The sequence below is a fragment of the Citrus clementina genome, unplaced genomic scaffold (genome assembly GCF_000493195.1).
Source record: "Citrus clementina cultivar Clemenules unplaced genomic scaffold, Citrus_clementina_v1.0 scaffold_4, whole genome shotgun sequence".
Taxonomy (NCBI): domain Eukaryota; kingdom Viridiplantae; phylum Streptophyta; class Magnoliopsida; order Sapindales; family Rutaceae; genus Citrus; species Citrus x clementina.
Genome location: NW_006262274.1, coordinates 18713833 through 18731182, shown reverse-complemented (window position 1 = coordinate 18731182; position 17350 = coordinate 18713833). Strand labels below are relative to the sequence as shown.

Sequence of the window (17350 nt, the reverse complement as noted above, 5' to 3'; positions counted from 1 at the left end):
ACCAATTAAATGTTGGTAAAATTTATTTTTAAAAGTGCTGTAAATTTTAAAAATAATCATACATATTTGGTAAATCTTATTTTTAAACTATTGTAATAATATAAATGATTGAAATAAATATAATGTTGAATACAATATATTTACATATTTATAGTTATGTATATATAATAATTTTTTTAGTATATATAATAATTATAAGTAAAATGATTTTTTTTATCTAAATATAATTTGTAATAATATTAATCTCTTTAAATTTGATGATTTTATTTTTTAATTAAATAAGGATAATTTTAGATTTCTATAATATATGTAAAGATATATATGGAATTGTATTTCTTATATAATTGATTCTCACAATCAGATATTGAAAAGGTAGTCCCTCTTTACTTTTTTAAATCTACCCTAATATAGAATGATTTTTTTAAAAATAATTTTTAAAAACAATTACCAAACCCTAAAATTAACTTTTAACTTTTAAAATTAGATTTGAATCTCTAAGAAGACAACCCTCAGCGGCCCTAAATATACTTTGACTTTCCATTTTTTACAATGAGTTCATGTGCATACGGAAAGAAATTGTTTTTGACTTTTAACTTTTTTCAGGGTAGGGCGGCCCAAGTAGCCCACATAGAAAAATAAAGGTTAGTGGGCCTAATCATCAATCCCATTTGGAAGGCGCTAGTGATTGCAATTTACGAACCTACGGATATATGAAAACACAAATCTTCCAGTTGCAAAAATACACAAAGCCACAGTCCAATATAAACATACAAACCCCCTCCTCTAATCTCCTTAAACGCAGCTGCTTTCTCGCACCTTGAGATCCTTTCTCTCTCCCACTCAACGCTTTCCCCGCCTTTCCTCTCAATTTGGCTTCTTTCCGTTTTCACTGTCTATATAGAGAAATATGCACCAACCCTTAGCTTGACTTCTGTAATAACCAAAAAAAAAAAAAACTTAAAAAAACAATAAGAAGAGCACGAGGTTCGTTTTCATGTTACCCCAACTTCTATTTCATCTTAAACTTCATTTTTTTGCATAAATTTTTATCCCTTTTCATGTTTTTAGGTTACTCAATGAAGAACTTTGGTTGTTTTTATGTATGCTACGCTAAATGAAATCTGCTTAGTTTGTTTGTTAGTGTTTCTATTGTTTTTAATCTGCAATTCAGTTGCATACTGAAATATATATTGTTTGGTGCTGTGTTCTGTCGTTCTTTAGTGTCGTTAAAATGATTTACTAGCTATTTAAACGTTTGCAGTGTACTTGGAGTTGGGAGTAAGAATTGCAATGTATGCTAGGAGATTAAAGTGTAAGAGTCAGAGATGGGGTTCCGTGTTTCAGCCATCTAAAAATTCTTTTGGGCAAGACAGGTTGACAGATCGTGCTTGTTCGCAATCTTTTAGCCATGCTTCTGCATTAAGAAACCACTCCAAGGATGGTAGTTTGATTAGAAGATATTTTTTAGGTTCAATCCCTTCGCGGGGAGTTGTGAGGTCTAGTTTGTGTTCGAATAGAATTCAGTTATGTGCCTTTAGCTCTGAAGCTGATGGAAGGAATGCAAGTGGGAATAATCGTAAGCCCGTTGATGATGGTGCTAACTTTGATAAGGGAGAGAAAGGAAAGACTCGAAGGGAAAAGGTTAAGGAAGATGCGAAGAACAAGGACGCACATGCTCGACTTGGAGAACATGAACAAAAAGAGTGGCTAAATAACGAAAAGGCCGCTATTGAGAGTAAAAAGAGAGAATCACCATTTTTGACTAGACGTGAGAGGTTCAAAAATGAATTCTCAAGGAGGATTGTTCCATGGGAGAAAATAAACATTTCTTGGGACACATTTCCGTACTACATTAAGTAATTATCCAACAATGTTATCTTGTAGTCATCCTTATTTTGTCTTCATGATCAGCTTGGTTGTAATTAAGTTCTTTTATTTATTTATTTTATAGCGAAAATACCAAAAGTCTTTTGGTAGAATGTGTTGGTTCCCATTTGAAACACAAGAAGTTCACTGCTACGTTCGGTGCTCGTTTGACATCTTCAAGTGGTAGAATATTGCTTCGAAGTGTTCCAGGTTGTTAATTTTTCAATCCGACTTAAACCATGTTCTTCAGCTTGTTAACTTATTAAATTGCATTCTGGAAGTTCGAAGTTAATTGGATTAAAAATGATGCCATCTGTAGGCACTGAGCTTTATCGAGAAAGATTAATCAGAGCACTTGCACGAGAGTTACAAGTCCCCCTGTTGGTGCTTGACAGTAGTGTTCTTGCTCCTTATGTAAGATTTGAATACTCTGGAAATGTTAAGATATTATTTTCCCCTCCTTTTAAAAAAATGTTCCAAGTAAATTTTTGTCATTATGTCTGTTCATTTTGGCATAGGATTTTGCTGATGATTCATCAGACTGTGAGTCTGATAATTATGAGGAAACTTCAGAGTCAGAAGTTGAAGATGAGAATGATGCTAGTAATGAAGAAGAATGGACAAGCAGTAATGAGGCGAGAACAGATGGTAGTGATAGTGAAGCTGATATGCAGGCTACTGCTGAGGCAGCACTCAAGAAGCTTGTTCCCTTCAACCTAGAAGAGTTAGAGAAGGTATGATTTTTCCAGACTATAGTGAATTCAATGAAAAATATGGCGGTGATTATTTATCTTGAATATGTGAGGATCTGACAGAGTTCTTATAGTATTTAGAGATGAGAATATAACCTGTCAGAATGTCTTACAATTTCAAATATGGTTTGATTGTCTTATATGTGATTTCTACATTATCTTTTATATCCTGGCAAACCATAAGTGAAATTTGTGAACCTTTTTTGATATTGCCTCAGTCTGAGACAGTATTATGTTTGGAACAGAAGTAAGAGATAATTCTATCAATATGAGTCATAATATATTTACAGGGTAGGAGACATCATTCTAACTATGCTTTCTTAATTAAGCAAATAAGTTTATCATTTATGAGAAACCAAGGAGATAACCAAACTAGAGAAATAACATTTTGAGCTCTTGTAGACCTTTTCAGGATATATATTTGTCAAAGTAGGAGCAGTTTTAAACTGTTATAATGATTGGATTAGGCAGGCATTTAGGTCTGAGGTTGGTCTTGGACAGCTGGAAAGTTGGAACTTGCCAATAAGAAATCCCGTATCTCAGAATTGTATCCCATAGAATGTGTGTGTGTGTGTGTGTGTGTATTGTGTCTTTTGCAGTTCTCTAAAAATATCTTAGAACCTCTTTGCTAAATAGGTTAGTTAAAAAGTGTTAATCTCTCAGCTTCTTTTCTCTGTTCTTTGACCCAACTGAATTTTTAAATTTCTAGTGCTTGGGCTTATATTGGTATGTAGTAACATATTCTGTGGTATAACATGTTCACGATATCTTCTTCTGGTTGTCTTCTTTTACTTTACAATTACACCTTGGTATATTTTCTTTTCTGCTTCTTATATAAAAGTTACATATTCTATAGTATGGCATAGTCATGAAAGTTTGTTGTCACTTCTGGTATCATTTTGATCCTTGATTCATATTTACAATTATGGATAGCTTGTTTGCTGCTGTATAAATGTCTCACATAAGTATGAATTTTTTTCATTTATATTGTTACCAAATTGAACTATAAATTATGATTTATCTTCCTGATCCTGATGTTGCTTTTGTTGCAGAAGCTCTCTGGAGAACTTGACAGTTCTTCTGAGTCATCGAAGTCTGAGGCTGCTGAGCCTTCTGATACATCCAAACGGCTGCTAAAGAAGGGTACTATGAACTGAACTGTTGTAGTACTCTAAAAAAATTAAAAAGAGATCATGCTGGATCTCTTTGGCAATTGCCCAGAAAAGACCACATGGAATTTTTTAGGCTGGTCAAGAAAAATATAGTTTATTTTTTTCACTCTTCTCTACTTCACACTCATGCACAGATCTACTACTGATTAAACCAATCTAGCAAGAGGCATATGTGATGGGGGAAGGAGAGATTGAGGAGGTAGAGGGAAAGGTACTGTGTGTTGCATCTGACCAGATGTGTTCGAGTGCAGAAGAGTCTGTGAGTCACAGATAGGATATGGTGTTAATGGCTGGTAGATGAGAATTATTTATTATTATAGGCCAACTTTTCATTTTGGTTTGAATTTTCTACTTTCTTGGAATCAAAACTTAAACTTTGCTCACTGCTTTTCCATTTTCATAAGCTGAAACTAAAATAAAGACTTTATAGAATTGAACCTATTTTCAAAGAAAAAAGGTGGGGCTAATTGGTCTTGTAATTTCATCAGCTCTTGATCACATCCCTTGGTAGTGACAATCACAGAATTGACTTTATTATGGTCAGTTGGTTTTGAGTTAGAAGTGTCATTGTGATGAAGATGAAGTTTTGCGTCAAATGCTAATGAAAGTTTTGATTTTGGATATTTGCATATACATTTCTGCATGTGCTATGTGCTAACAATCTAGTTCCATTAATAAAATAACTTAATGTATTTTTAATAGAGAAATCTCTGATCAAAGATAGAAATTATCATGTTTTCTGTTTTTCTTCTTTGAATTTAACTAATTCATTATACTTTGTGATCTTTTCTTAGGGGATCGAGTGAAGTACATTGGGCCTTCTGTACGCATTGAAGCTGATAATAGGTAATCAATTGGTTATTGTCTATGACCTTTGCATATTTAAGATACAATATTTTGGCATAAAGTTTTAAATAGTAAAATCTACTTTCAGAGTCTATATGTGCCCCCGTCACTTCTTTGGAAGCTAGTAAAGGCCTCTTGCATGTTAGAAAAGAAAAGGTCATTGGTCAGACAATTCAAATGAATGGATATGAACTAATTGTAGTTCACTGAGAAAATACAGTTTGTAATGCATAAGAGTTACTGAAAATTGGAGATAAGTTGAAGAATAAAACGAATTACTGATGGTCTTCACATAAATGTGAATTTGTGTAATTTTCTTTACATTTTTCATGATATTCCTGCATCTGAATATTTTATATTTTGTGATTGATTTATTACGAGGGTCTTGAGGAGCTTCTTCTTTGAATCAGACACATTAGAGCTTGATAGGACTTAAGGCTAAATTAGAGTTGATTTTTATTGATTGAATCAAAAGCAAGAACAATCCTGACCTACAATTCGAGAGGTTGGTCAATCTCTCCCAAAACTCTTAATTATTCCTAACATTAAACAAAACTCAACATAAACACTAAATGGCTCCTTAATCTCTTATTTATACTTGAGCCCTAATTAATGAATAAAGAAAATGACTAAACTGCCCCTACCCTTAAAATTACTAAACTGTTCTTACCCCTTTATATTTGCGCCTAGCATAAGTTTTATTGGTCTAACATTACTCCCCCCAAAAAGACACCTTGTCCTCAAGGTGAAATTCAGGAAACTGTTGCCTCTTATTTCTCAGCTTCTTCCCCGCTTTCCTCCTCATCACACACAGTCAGGACTTTTAGTGATTTATCCTTACATCGATGCCCTAATGAAAATTTCTCATCGCATTGAAACCACAATTCCTTCGCCCTTTTATCCTGAATCTCTGTCTCCGTAAGGTGTTTGAAAGTCACCCTCAGTCGTGCCCCACTAACCCGATCCCTTTGGAAATCTCTTTGTAACCCCATCATTTGCTTTTTCTGGCCTTCCGGTGGTGTGCTTTGGAACTCTCGCTGAAACCCAAAAGTCTGGGTTTTTGCTTTGGAACTCTTGCTAAAACCCCAAAGTCTGGGTTTTTTTTTTTCCTACCAATGGTGTGCTGTTTCGGTATGAAAAACTGACTGAACTGCTCCTATTAACCCATTCTGCTGTGTTCTTATCCTCAGTCATCTGTGCCAACTCTATTAACTCCCCTAACCCTCTCGGCCTTAGCAAGTGTAGCGAGGCTCGGATTTTTGGCTTCAGTCCCTTCATAAAAGTCCCTTCCAATACCGCCTCTGGGATTCCCCCTAGACGTTCCGATAGCAACTCAAACTTCTCCCCATACTTCATGTTCTCTCTTGAGTTAGAGCAAAAAACTGTTCATGTAAATCTCCCTCTTGAGTGGCTCGAAACCTCTCCAAAAGCTGATCCTTAAATTCACCCTACGACCTCAATGGTTGTTGTTGTTCCCGCCATTGAAACCATGCAAGGGCCTTTCCCTCCAAACATAATGCGGCCGCCATCAGTTTTTTCTTTTCTGAGAGTCCATTGATGGCGAAATAGCGCTCTACCATATACACCCATCCATAGGCATCCTCGCCTTCGAAAAATAGGCATTTTCAGTTTCCTTATCCTAGAATTTGCCCCAAATTGAGTTTGGCCCCCCCAATTTCGCGCCATTGGAGGTCTCCAACCTCCCAAATCTACTCTAGTTTCCGCAAATCCTGAAGACCCAACCCAAAATTCTCCTTGCCCAGCCCCATATTGGGCTGAAATCCCTTGCCCAGCCGCATTCCAGACATAATGGCTCCCTCTCTCGCCAGAAACCCCTCCTCCCGGCCATCCGCTCCCAAATACCTATCCAGACCCAAAACCGCCTTGCCCGGGCCCAAATCCAGCCTGCTCCGACCCAAAGCAGCCCTGCCCGACCTGCCTAGGCCCAAAACGGCCCTGCCCGACCCAAAATCCGGCCTGCCCAGGCTGTGCATCACCCCCAAACACCATCGAGTCGCTAAGCCTGACCATCCTCGACTCCTGTGCGCCGCATTCCGACGCCAAAATGCGAATTCCTAATCCTTAGATCCACCACCCCCAGCCACGACCCAGCTTCCTCCGTCGTGCCTAACATTGGGAAAGGCTCCCCCAGGCCGCGCGTCCCCTGGGCTGACCTCCCCGCCTCCAAATCCGCCATGACTTGTCACCCCTGGCTGTGCTAGGTTGGTCCACGTCACCGCCAACCATGGGTTTTGTACCATTGGGTCCTTCTCCTGCCACGACGCTGTGGCTCGTCGATGTTGCCGGTGGTGGGTTAAGGTGGAGTTCTGTCATTTTCAGCAACATGGCTTCAAGGGATGAAAATTGTTGTTGAACGGTGTTAAATCGCTCATCAATGGTGGCCTTGAGCGATCCGACCTCCACTTCCAATTTCTCTTCAAGCGCGTCCACCTTTTTCGCTGCCATTGTCCCAAAATTCTTGCTTTGATACCACTTTGATAGGACTTAAGGATAAATTAGGGCTGATTTTTATTGATTGAATCAAAAGAAAGAACAATCCTGACCTATAATTCTAGAGGTAGGTCAATCTCTCCCAAAACTCCTAATTATTCCTAACACTAGACAAAAATCAACATAAACCCTAAATGACTCCTTAATCTCTTATTTATATTTGAGCCCTAATTAATGAATAAATAAAATTACTAAACTGCCCCTGCCCCTAAAATTACTAAACTGCCCTTGCCCCTTTACACTTGTGCCTAACATAAGTTGTATTGGTCTAACAGAGTTCTACAATTTTTATAGGGCTCGATAGTAGATATCTATCGAGAGGAGAGAAAATATGGTCCATTATCATTGATCAACTTATGCTAGTTTCTCACCTTATGATCCAAAAAGTGCAGAATAGATAAAAATTAAAAAAAAAAAAAAACTGCTGTCTGTAATCAACTAGGTTTACACAAGTTTTTCACCCCAAGGCTTAAGTTGTTTAGATGCACACCAGGTTTATAAATTATAATCTACTTATTTTGAGCTATGCATTGAGTATTGGGTTTCTTCCCTGGGGCCCCTTGCTTTCCTGTGTGCTGCTTTCTTTGCCAAACTTACATTTGGTCTCCAGGACATCTGTTATTATGTCACTGTAGAGTTAGGTTCTGAAAGAAAATCAAATGACTGGCATCTATCTGGATACTGGAGTTTTATTGCAGAAATATGAATACCTGTTTATATTGAATTACCTTAACCAATTAACATCGTCATCTTCTCCACATAAGTACCTTGTAAGCAAATTCTGAAAAATTATGCTCAACCATAATTAAGAAATATAGACTCCTTTTCCACTTGGACAACAAAAAAAGGACATAATTTAAAAAATATAGACTTCTCTTCCCTTGGACAACGAGAAAAGGACATAGAAATTGAGAGGATCAGCATCGGGGGTGTATACTTGCAATTTTTGAACTTACACAAACTCAATTATTTTTTATATGTATTTGTACTTTTTTCTGCAGATTTTGCTTTTCCAATTGCATAAACTGACATTGTATAACCTAATTTTATCAATAGCAAAACGTTTACGGACTTTTGAGTAATATCTTCACCTACTAGAAGCTGGTGTTGTTCTTGTATTTAGCTTTGGTGAACACATGAGTTTAGACGCTCATCTTCATACAAGTTAAAAATATCCTTTGATGCAAGTGGATTTTCATCATTATATTGTTAATATTATCTGGTGATTTTAATTTCAATTGTCTGCTTTTTTGGATATTGTGACATTTAAATTCAGGATTATATTATATTTTTATCTATTTATCTTGATTTTAGTTGGTATAGTTGGGAATTTTTTTCCTTCTCCTCCCAAAGTATATGTGATTAGTTTACATGTGGGGCTTAGGATATTAGCATCTTTACATTACTTAGCTGCCTCTTGTTGGATCTAAAACAGTGTGCAGACTGACAACCTTGCTACTAAAGGGTCATCTTATTGTTATATTTTTACGAACCTTTTGGTGTAAAATCATCCAACTGTGAACTTTGGCTTCACGGTTTTGTGATATTAACTTATATATGCATCACAGGATCATTTTGGGGAAGATAATGACATCTGATGGTCCGAAAAATGCTTATACCATTATTCCTGACAGGTGGGTTGGTAAGTCGTCCCAGTATAGGGAAGAAAAATTCATAAATACCTCTTGTTGAGCTGCACGTGTCGGTGGTTTATTTTTCTTGTTAGGATCACAGTAGGTTCCTTGTTTTGTCATAGTTTTAACTAGTTATTTGATGCTGAAAATATTATCTAACTCGACAGTTGGTTTTTATGTTTTGGAACAAAAAAAAAATTTTGCTTTGAGTTTTTGGATTTGCCTTTTTATATGCAAACATTTTTAGCTTGTAAAAGGTTGTTTTATTCTTAAATACATACACATACATACCAGTCCAAGTCTTCAGCACTAGTCTTCGTAAGAGTCTTAAACTCCACAAAAGATCTGGTTTATAATAATTTATAACAGTTTACTTTTATTTTTTTTTCCGGGTACAGTTTTAAACCTTTCTATTTTGGTGGAATCTTCTGAAAGATGTTGGTTTTCTGCTTTCTAGAATTTGATGTTGAAGGAAACATTTCTAGTTCAGTCGAAACATAGCACGTTGCAGAAGATTTCTCTAAGTCGTAGCTACAAAAACAGTAAGGTTCATGTAATGCATGATTGTTAGAAGATAGAAGTACCATAGTGAGGCATTGAAGAATATTTAAGACATGTATTTGTTCACACTGCAGGTATTTGTATGCGAATACTTGGCCCAAAATTAAAAAAAAAAAATCACTGATGAATGGTTTTTGTTTTCCATAGAATCATCATTGTACATGGAAAACTGGAACTGGTTTCCTCTTCCAAATTCTAGCAATATATATCGTTTCACCATTAACCTTTTTGTGATTATTTTGCAATATGCCTGTTCGTTAAATGTATTTGCCAAGTGATGGCTATTATCCAAGCCAAGACCATACCTGGGTAGTTTTTGGATAGACAGTTGAAGTAGTTAATTCTCTTCCATAGACATATGGTGCATGTTACCAGATAATTGATTGGGCCTGATTAAACATGGTAGACTTAGTGTGGATTGTGTTGAGTACATTTAATGGTCATTAACTCTGTTTCTCTTTCTGTTGGCCATAGATTCAATGAGAATTCTTGCTTCCTTTTCTTTTAATTTATGATGATTAGGGAAGTGCTATAATATTCAAGTCCGATTTATTGGTCTTATGGTATAGATGAACATGGCGATGGCTCTGAAGTAAAGGCACTGTAACACTTGAAGGAAGATTTAGAATCAGAAGCTTGATTCAGTTACAGAAAAAATGCACAAAGTTTTGGTCGTAAACTGTGCAATTTTCCTGATGAATGGGCCCCTGTTTGTTGACTTGGGCCTCTGATCTGTTTGTTGGTGTTATTAGACAGTTATTGTCTTTCTATTGAATAAACTGCTGGTATCTTAAATCCCAAAATTATTTCTAGCTGTATAGTCTGAATTTTTAGTCTTTGAATTTATTGAGCAGTCTACCAGTATAGCTGACTTCAGTAGTTGATTTGGATCTGAAGGACAAGACTTCCTACAGCTCTTTCACAGTTGATCCTTTGAATGCCATCCAATGCTTTAACCCTTAGATTAAGTGCATTCTCAATATATTCTAGCAGCTTTGATCAAAGTATCCATATTTGCAGGGCTTTATCCAGTGGTCAACGTGGAGAGGTATATGAGGTGAATGGAGACCGAGCTGCTGTCATTTTGGATATTAGTGCTGACAATAAAGGTGAAGGAGAAAAGGATGACAAAGTGGCAGAGCAGCCTGCAAGACCACCAGTTTACTGGATAGATGGTAATATTCTCAAATCAGTGAGGAATATATGTTATAATTTCATTGTGGATGTCATATTGCAATTTCTTCAAGTTTTAATATTTTAGTATCATTGTCTTTTGAATTTACTTGTTTTTAGTTTCCAGTCAATGCCACTAACATTAAACTTTCCCACTCCATCTTTATTTTAAAAAATTTTTTTTTATTACATTTATCATCCTTTTATGGCTGGCCTGTGAGCTACAGAGTAGAGAGAGCCTGCTCTTACATAAATTCTCCCTCTCGCATTTTTGTTGGGACTTGGTTCTGACAAGTGGCTTTACTAACTAGGCTAGCTGACAACCATCCATTTTCACATATCTTCAATATAACATAAGGTTGGATATGGATGAATTAGCGTACTTAAAATGTGACTGTCGTTTGTTTGTAGCTGTAACTTCTGATTAGAAAGGGGAAAAAAAAATTTCAACCATTTGGTATAATTGTTTTCTTGCCATGCATATGCCAATTTTGTTTAGAAAATCATAGTTTATGTTTGATTGTTATCCTTTTTATTTTTGTTCATTAGATGTGAGCAATCTGAAAATTCTACTCTGGTACAGTTAAGCACATTGAGCACGATCTTGATACACAGGCGGAGGATTGCTATATTGCAATGGAGGCATTGTGTGAGGTATCATGATAAAACTTTTGCCTATATTTTATCTGAAAATTTATGATGTATGTTGAGTCCCAAGCTTCTTCTAAAGCTCCATCTTTCTTTGTTTGTGTAGACCATTATATCGCAACTGTATTTGATGTTTGTTTTGCTTTGTTTTCAGGTTTTGCATTCCACACAGCCTCTTATTGTCTATTTCCCAGACTCCTCTCTTTGGTTGTCCAGAGCAGTTCCCAGGTGTAATCGTAAGGAATTTGTCCGTAAGGTGGAGGAGATGTTTGATCAATTATCAGGTCCCGTAGTTTTAATTTGTGGGCAGAACAAAAATGAAACTGGACCGAAGGAAAAAGAGAAATTTGTAAGCTTCATAGTCTAATATCAAGTTATAAATGCCTATGGACACAAATAATATGCTGCTTTGATTGACTTTACCTATTCCACTTGTTTTATGATGCTCAACAGACGATGATACTCCCTAATTTTGGACGCCTTGCGAAGCTGGTAATGCTTCTAACATTTTAGAAAGTTTTTTCATTTAACAAGCTATTTGTATTAAATAAATCACTTTGTTGACGATTCACTTCTTATTTATAGCAGTTTTTTTTTTTTCTTGCATTGTTCTGAATAAATCGATTGTTTGTTTGTTGTTTAGTTTTGGAATCTGACTTTCAATTTTGTGATTGTGTACTCAACCTTGTTCTGGTTAGAACACTTAGTAATATGGAGTGTGCTGTTTCCAACTTTCGGTGGTGTGATGCCCTATAATAGTTTTGTACCTCTTTTTTAAGATTGGTCACAATTAAGCAAGATTATGCAAAATGTGTTGTTATTTGTTTCTTTGGCAAATGTCTTGATAAAAGTACTGACCATGGTTCCCCTCTACTTTCCTGACAATTTATTGGCACATTAGTAGACTAAGGAGACATCAATAACTTTGGCTTTCATGCTTGTTGTTAATTGTTCTTGTTTTAAAGTTGAACTTCGTGGCAATCTTATTGTCATTTCTCCTACTGTTCTAAGATGTGAATTCAATTTAGATTACTTTAATTTTTCAGCCACTGCCGCTGCAACGGCTTACCGAAGGACTCAAAGCAACAAAGAGATCTGATGATAACGAAATATATAACCTCTTCACTAATGTTTTATCTATACATCCTCCAAAGGTAAAATGCATGTTTTAATTTTTTGTTAAAAATTTTCAAAATGTGAAGATTGCCATTATCACATCTTCTTCAATGTTCCCATTTTGCAGGAGGAAGATCTCCTTAGAACATTTAATAAACAGGTTGAGGAGGATAGGAGAATAGTGATATATAGGAGCAATTTGAATGAATTACACAAGGTATGGAGTTTTTGACCCCCCTTTTTTTAATATTATTGTCTGGGCAATCTTAATTATTTGTTAAATAATATATGTGGTGTAAAGTCCATTGGTTTTGATGCTAGGATGACTTCTTTGAATCTTTGATAGTACTTCTAAATTAAATATTTTGCAGGTTCTTGAGGACCATGAGCTGTCATGCACGGACTTGTTACATGTAAACACTGATGGTGTGATACTGACAAAGCAGAGTAAGAAACCAAAGCTGACATACTTTAACAGATTTCAGCACTATTTAATGAGTAGCACATCTATTTGAATATTCCAATAATCTGGTGTTGATGTCAAGTAATGGTTTTGGTCCCCTTTTTTCGGGTAAAATATTGTGTAGTCAAAATTTCGGATTTCTTGGTTCAAAGTTTGCTACTAATTGATGAGGCAAGATTTTTGAGCAGCATGACAGGTGATACATTTTTGGGGTGACAAAAAATGAAGTCTCATTATAAGAATATATGTATGTGGCTATTATATGTGATATAAAAAGGGCTATTGAGACCCGTAAAAATTGTGAAGTCCATGATTCCACTTTGGTTTATATTTGAAGGATTTCATTCTACTCATTATAAATGTAATTAGTACTGTTATTTCTTTATGGCTATTTACCCTATTTGAAAGCTTAATTTTGGATTTTTTAAATCCTTCTCCAAGTTCAGAAAAATGTTTTTTAGGAAACTCTGCAAATTTAACTGGCTGCAGAATCTTAGTAGTGATTAAGCATGCGATGTTTATGCAATTGTGCAATAGTTTATTACCTACTCAATTCTGTGCAGGAGCTGAGAAGGTTGTTGGCTGGGCAAAGAATCATTACTTGTCATCTTGCTCTTTTCCTTCCGTGAAAGGGCAGCGATTGCACCTGCCTCGTGAAAGGTATCATTTTATTTTCTTGAAACATGCTTATTGTAACATCATGTGCAGTACTTGAAGGTAATTGCTGTCTTTTCATGTCAAAGCCTTGAAATTGCAATCTTGAGGTTGAAGGAGCAAGAAACTGCATCCCGAAAGCCGACCCAAAATTTAAAGGCATGTATTTTGATGTTCTGTTTTTTACGGATGCTGTTCAAATGATTAACTTATTGAATATTATCCTTCACCTCTAACATATGTTATCCTTGGCAGAACCTTGCGAAGGATGAGTATGAAAGCAATTTTGTCTCAGCCGTTGTACCTCCTGGTGAAATTGGTGTGAGATTTGATGATATAGGTGCTCTTGAAGATGTGAAGAAGGCCTTAAATGAGCTTGTTATTCTTCCAATGAGAAGACCAGATCTCTTTTCTCGTGGAAATTTGTTAAGGGTATTCAATAGATATCTATGCAGATTGTTTTGATGGAAATTGGAGTGAATTTTGTGCTATGCCTTTACCATTGTGTAATTATATTAAGCTTTTTTCAGCCGTGCAAAGGCATATTACTCTTTGGGCCTCCAGGAACTGGGAAGACCCTGCTTGCCAAGGCACTTGCAACAGAAGCGGGTGCAAACTTTATTAGCATTACAGGCTCCACTCTAACCTCAAAGGTATGCCGCTCTATCCCGGTTATTAAGATTTGAATTTTCCAGGATCAAGTTTCTATTCTCTCATCTTAACTTTGCCAAATTCCCTTTCTTGCTTTTAAACTTGGAGAAGCAGGGTTTCAAAACCTTGCCATCTTTACTCTTTTCAAATGCTCACTTTTAAGCAGCAATGACGCTCTCTGAGCTTTTTAAGTTCCTCTTTTACTTCCAGCACCAAATAGGCATCACTGTGGTTCCCTAGACATTGCAAAAGTCAAAGACCAAGTTGATCCTTTGATTAGTACCAATTTGTTTGAAGAAATTATATTGATCGCTATATTTATTAGTTGTTGAGTTTTTTATGATTCTTTTTGGTATCTAAATAAGCATCTTCTTGGGTATGTGTCTTCTAGAAAACACGCATATAAAGCACCAAAAGAGAGAATTTCTGGGCTTTCTTATCCTATTTCTCCTTTTTATACATCATGTCTAGTCTGTGTTGAAGTGTAGCTGGAAATATGAAGTTAGTTGGATAAATGGACATTGACGAATTGTTTATTAGTAATATACAACCCTAGTTTATAAACATCTGTTCTAATTTCATTGAAGAATTGTCATGCTTCTGCTTTGAACAGAGAATATGCTAAATCCCTATTTCTTTGTGATACAGTGGTTTGGTGATGCCGAAAAGCTTACCAAAGCTCTCTTCTCTTTTGCCAGCAAGTTGGCACCTGTCATAATATTTGTTGACGAGGTAGAATTCTCTTTTTTAAAATTTGGCATAATAAGCTGTTGTTTTACAATCATTAAGCATGGAATTTTTCTATGACATCATCATTTACTTTGCTTGTGTTTTTTCTTTATTTAATTTGCCAAAAAAGGTGAATTTAAAAAAAGATTAGAAGTTTTGTGGAGAAGCATAAGAATTATAAAAGAGCACCAACTGTAGAGGTTTATGAATTCTGAGTCTTCAATTTGAAGGACCTACTTTTTTATTTTTGGTACATCTTTTTCTATGATCCACTGGAAAATCATCATGAATGGTTTATTCTTTATCTAATCTTCAAGTTGGTTCAGGAAGAATATGTGTAGCCACTTGTAGTAGTGGTCAGAAGTCTTAAGGATGAAATGAAATGCATGAACTTTCAGTCCATCTATGTCTGTAGATTTATGTTCATGAGATATGGGAATCATAATCTTTGAGAAACATTTGTTTTCCTTCTTAGATTGTTTATTTTAACTCTAAAATATTAGTTTTTTTTTTTAATCTTTTGTGTGGTTAAATTATGGCCACAGTGGCCAAGAACGGATTCCTTGATTAAAAGGTTATTTCCCTTCAGCTTTCTTTTCAGCCTCGCTGTAATAAATTTTGGACTCCATATTATATAGGTTGACAGCTTGCTTGGTGCTCGTGGTGGTGCTTTTGAACACGAGGCGACTAGAAGAATGAGAAATGAGTTCATGTCAGCATGGGATGGATTGAGGTCAAAAGAGAGCCAAAAAATTCTCATCCTTGGTGCTACAAATCGGCCATTTGATCTTGATGATGCTGTCATTCGTCGCTTACCAAGAAGGTAAGATTGCAATATAGTACTAGTCTCTTGAAGAATAATATATCTTGCAATTGTTGACCATTTTTCAAATGATTCTACAAGCAAGTTCACTTCCTTTTGTCTACTTTTAGATGTGGAACTGGTCATGTTGCTTAATGCAGTTCCTTTTTTGCTATTTAGGATATATGTGGACTTACCGGATGCTGAAAATCGTATGAAGATTCTTAGAATTTTTCTTGCTCATGAAAGTTTAGAATCTGGTTTCCAATTTAATGAACTTGCGAATGCGACTGAGGGATATTCTGGCAGTGATTTGAAGGTAGTACTCAGACATTTACTTTCAATCTTTATTTAAATTTTTTGACGCGTGTATTTTGCATCTCATACTGTCTTGTGCTCTTGTACAGAACCTCTGTATTGCTGCAGCATATAGACCTGTCCAAGAACTTCTAGAGGAAGAAAGGAAGGTGTGTGCCTTTGGTTTCCAGCTGTTAGTTTGATTGTCATGTAAAATGCAAGATCATTATGAGGACTGTGCTTTTGTTCATCTAAATTGTGGGACAATTGTAATTTCAGATCATGCTACGTTTTGATAAACTTTATTGCTATTCGGTAACCTAGAAAAGTATATAGAAGTCAGAAAAGAAAATATATTGGGATTTGTTTGCTTTCTTACAAACTGGAGGAAAAAAGGAAAAACCTTTATACTGCTTGTAACTAGTTAAAGTTGTCTGTGAACAGTACATTTCCTTCCCAAGTTACTAGGTAAGATGAAGTGCTGTTCGTATACTCCCTTTTACACCTTGTAGTATGCTGCCTTGTTTGGGACGATGGTTAATTTATAATCAGGGGTCAGTGGTAAATTAGAGATGATAACTTCTAAACTTAAAGTAAATTAGAGACGATAACTTCTAAACTTAAACATTGGGATCTCTTGCCATGTCCTTGAGATAAACATAGAAACTATCGGTCACTTTTCCTTTTTTGTTGTTGGAATTTCACCATCATGTGATATAATCAGACAATTCATGGTGTAGATAGAGCTTTGAATTGCATGTTATTTTATGTTGCTTAATCTACAATCTTTATGTTGCAGTTCTATGATCTAATAGTATTTATTGCTATTTGATTGTGTCCTGCCACTGAATTTTGTCTGTTTTTTATACAGAGAGGCAAAAATGATGCAGCTCCAGTATTGAGGCCACTTAAGTTGGAGGACTTTATTCAGTCAAAAGCCAAGGTAGTTAATTTTGCCAATTTATCACATTTGTATACTCTTTCTATTTGTAAATATGCTGTTTTGAACCTTGGTATTCATGATCTACTCTGTAGGTTGGCCCTTCGGTTGCTTATGATGCTGCAAGCATGAATGAGTTGAGAAAATGGAATGAACAGTATGGAGAAGGGGGAAGCAGGAGAAAATCACCTTTCGGCTTTTGAAGCTAACACAATAGGGTTTTTATTTTCCTTAATTTATTTTATTATTATTAATTTATTCTCGGAAAAAGGCTCCAGGTCCGATCTTGATATATCACCAGAAAGAATTCTCTCATGTTCATACATTTTGTGTTGGGTGAGAAAGATCTCCATCTCAATCATCCAAGGTGGTGTATTCTTGTAGGTCATGTTTGTAGAGTAAATTTTTTCTCCGACCCCTACAATCAAAATTTCCTGGCAAAAGTTATGCCATGTATGTTGTAATCGTAACATTATATAATTTTTTTTAATATTTTCTTGTTTTAGATAAACAGATTATGAACAATTTTGAGCAG

General features: G+C 35.7%; 1 protein-coding gene across 5 annotated transcripts; it reads left to right on the top strand.

Annotated features, from left to right (window-relative positions):
- The first annotated feature begins 717 nt into the window (after positions 1–717).
- LOC18044422 lies at positions 718–17303 on the top strand. Of its 5 annotated transcripts, none has more exons than XM_024185246.1 (25): positions 718–984; positions 1262–1856; positions 1952–2076; positions 2186–2280; positions 2385–2600; positions 3674–3761; positions 4585–4636; positions 8716–8781; positions 10363–10517; positions 11099–11169; positions 11318–11512; positions 11617–11655; positions 12210–12317; positions 12407–12496; positions 12651–12726; positions 13306–13402; positions 13486–13555; positions 13652–13828; positions 13927–14049; positions 14696–14779; positions 15415–15599; positions 15759–15897; positions 15986–16045; positions 16747–16818; positions 16911–17303. In XM_024185246.1, the coding sequence occupies exons 2-25, from the start codon at positions 1291–1293 to the stop codon at positions 17016–17018; spliced, it is 3057 nt and encodes a 1018-aa protein (XP_024041014.1). In that variant the 5' UTR covers positions 718–984; positions 1262–1290; the 3' UTR covers positions 17019–17303. The 5 variants fall into 5 exon arrangements, with proteins under 5 accessions (XP_024041014.1, XP_024041012.1, XP_024041016.1 ...); XM_024185244.1 differs by having other exon boundaries at positions 3671–3761; XM_024185248.1 differs by lacking the exon at positions 8716–8781.
- The last annotated feature ends 47 nt before the right edge of the window (positions 17304–17350 follow it).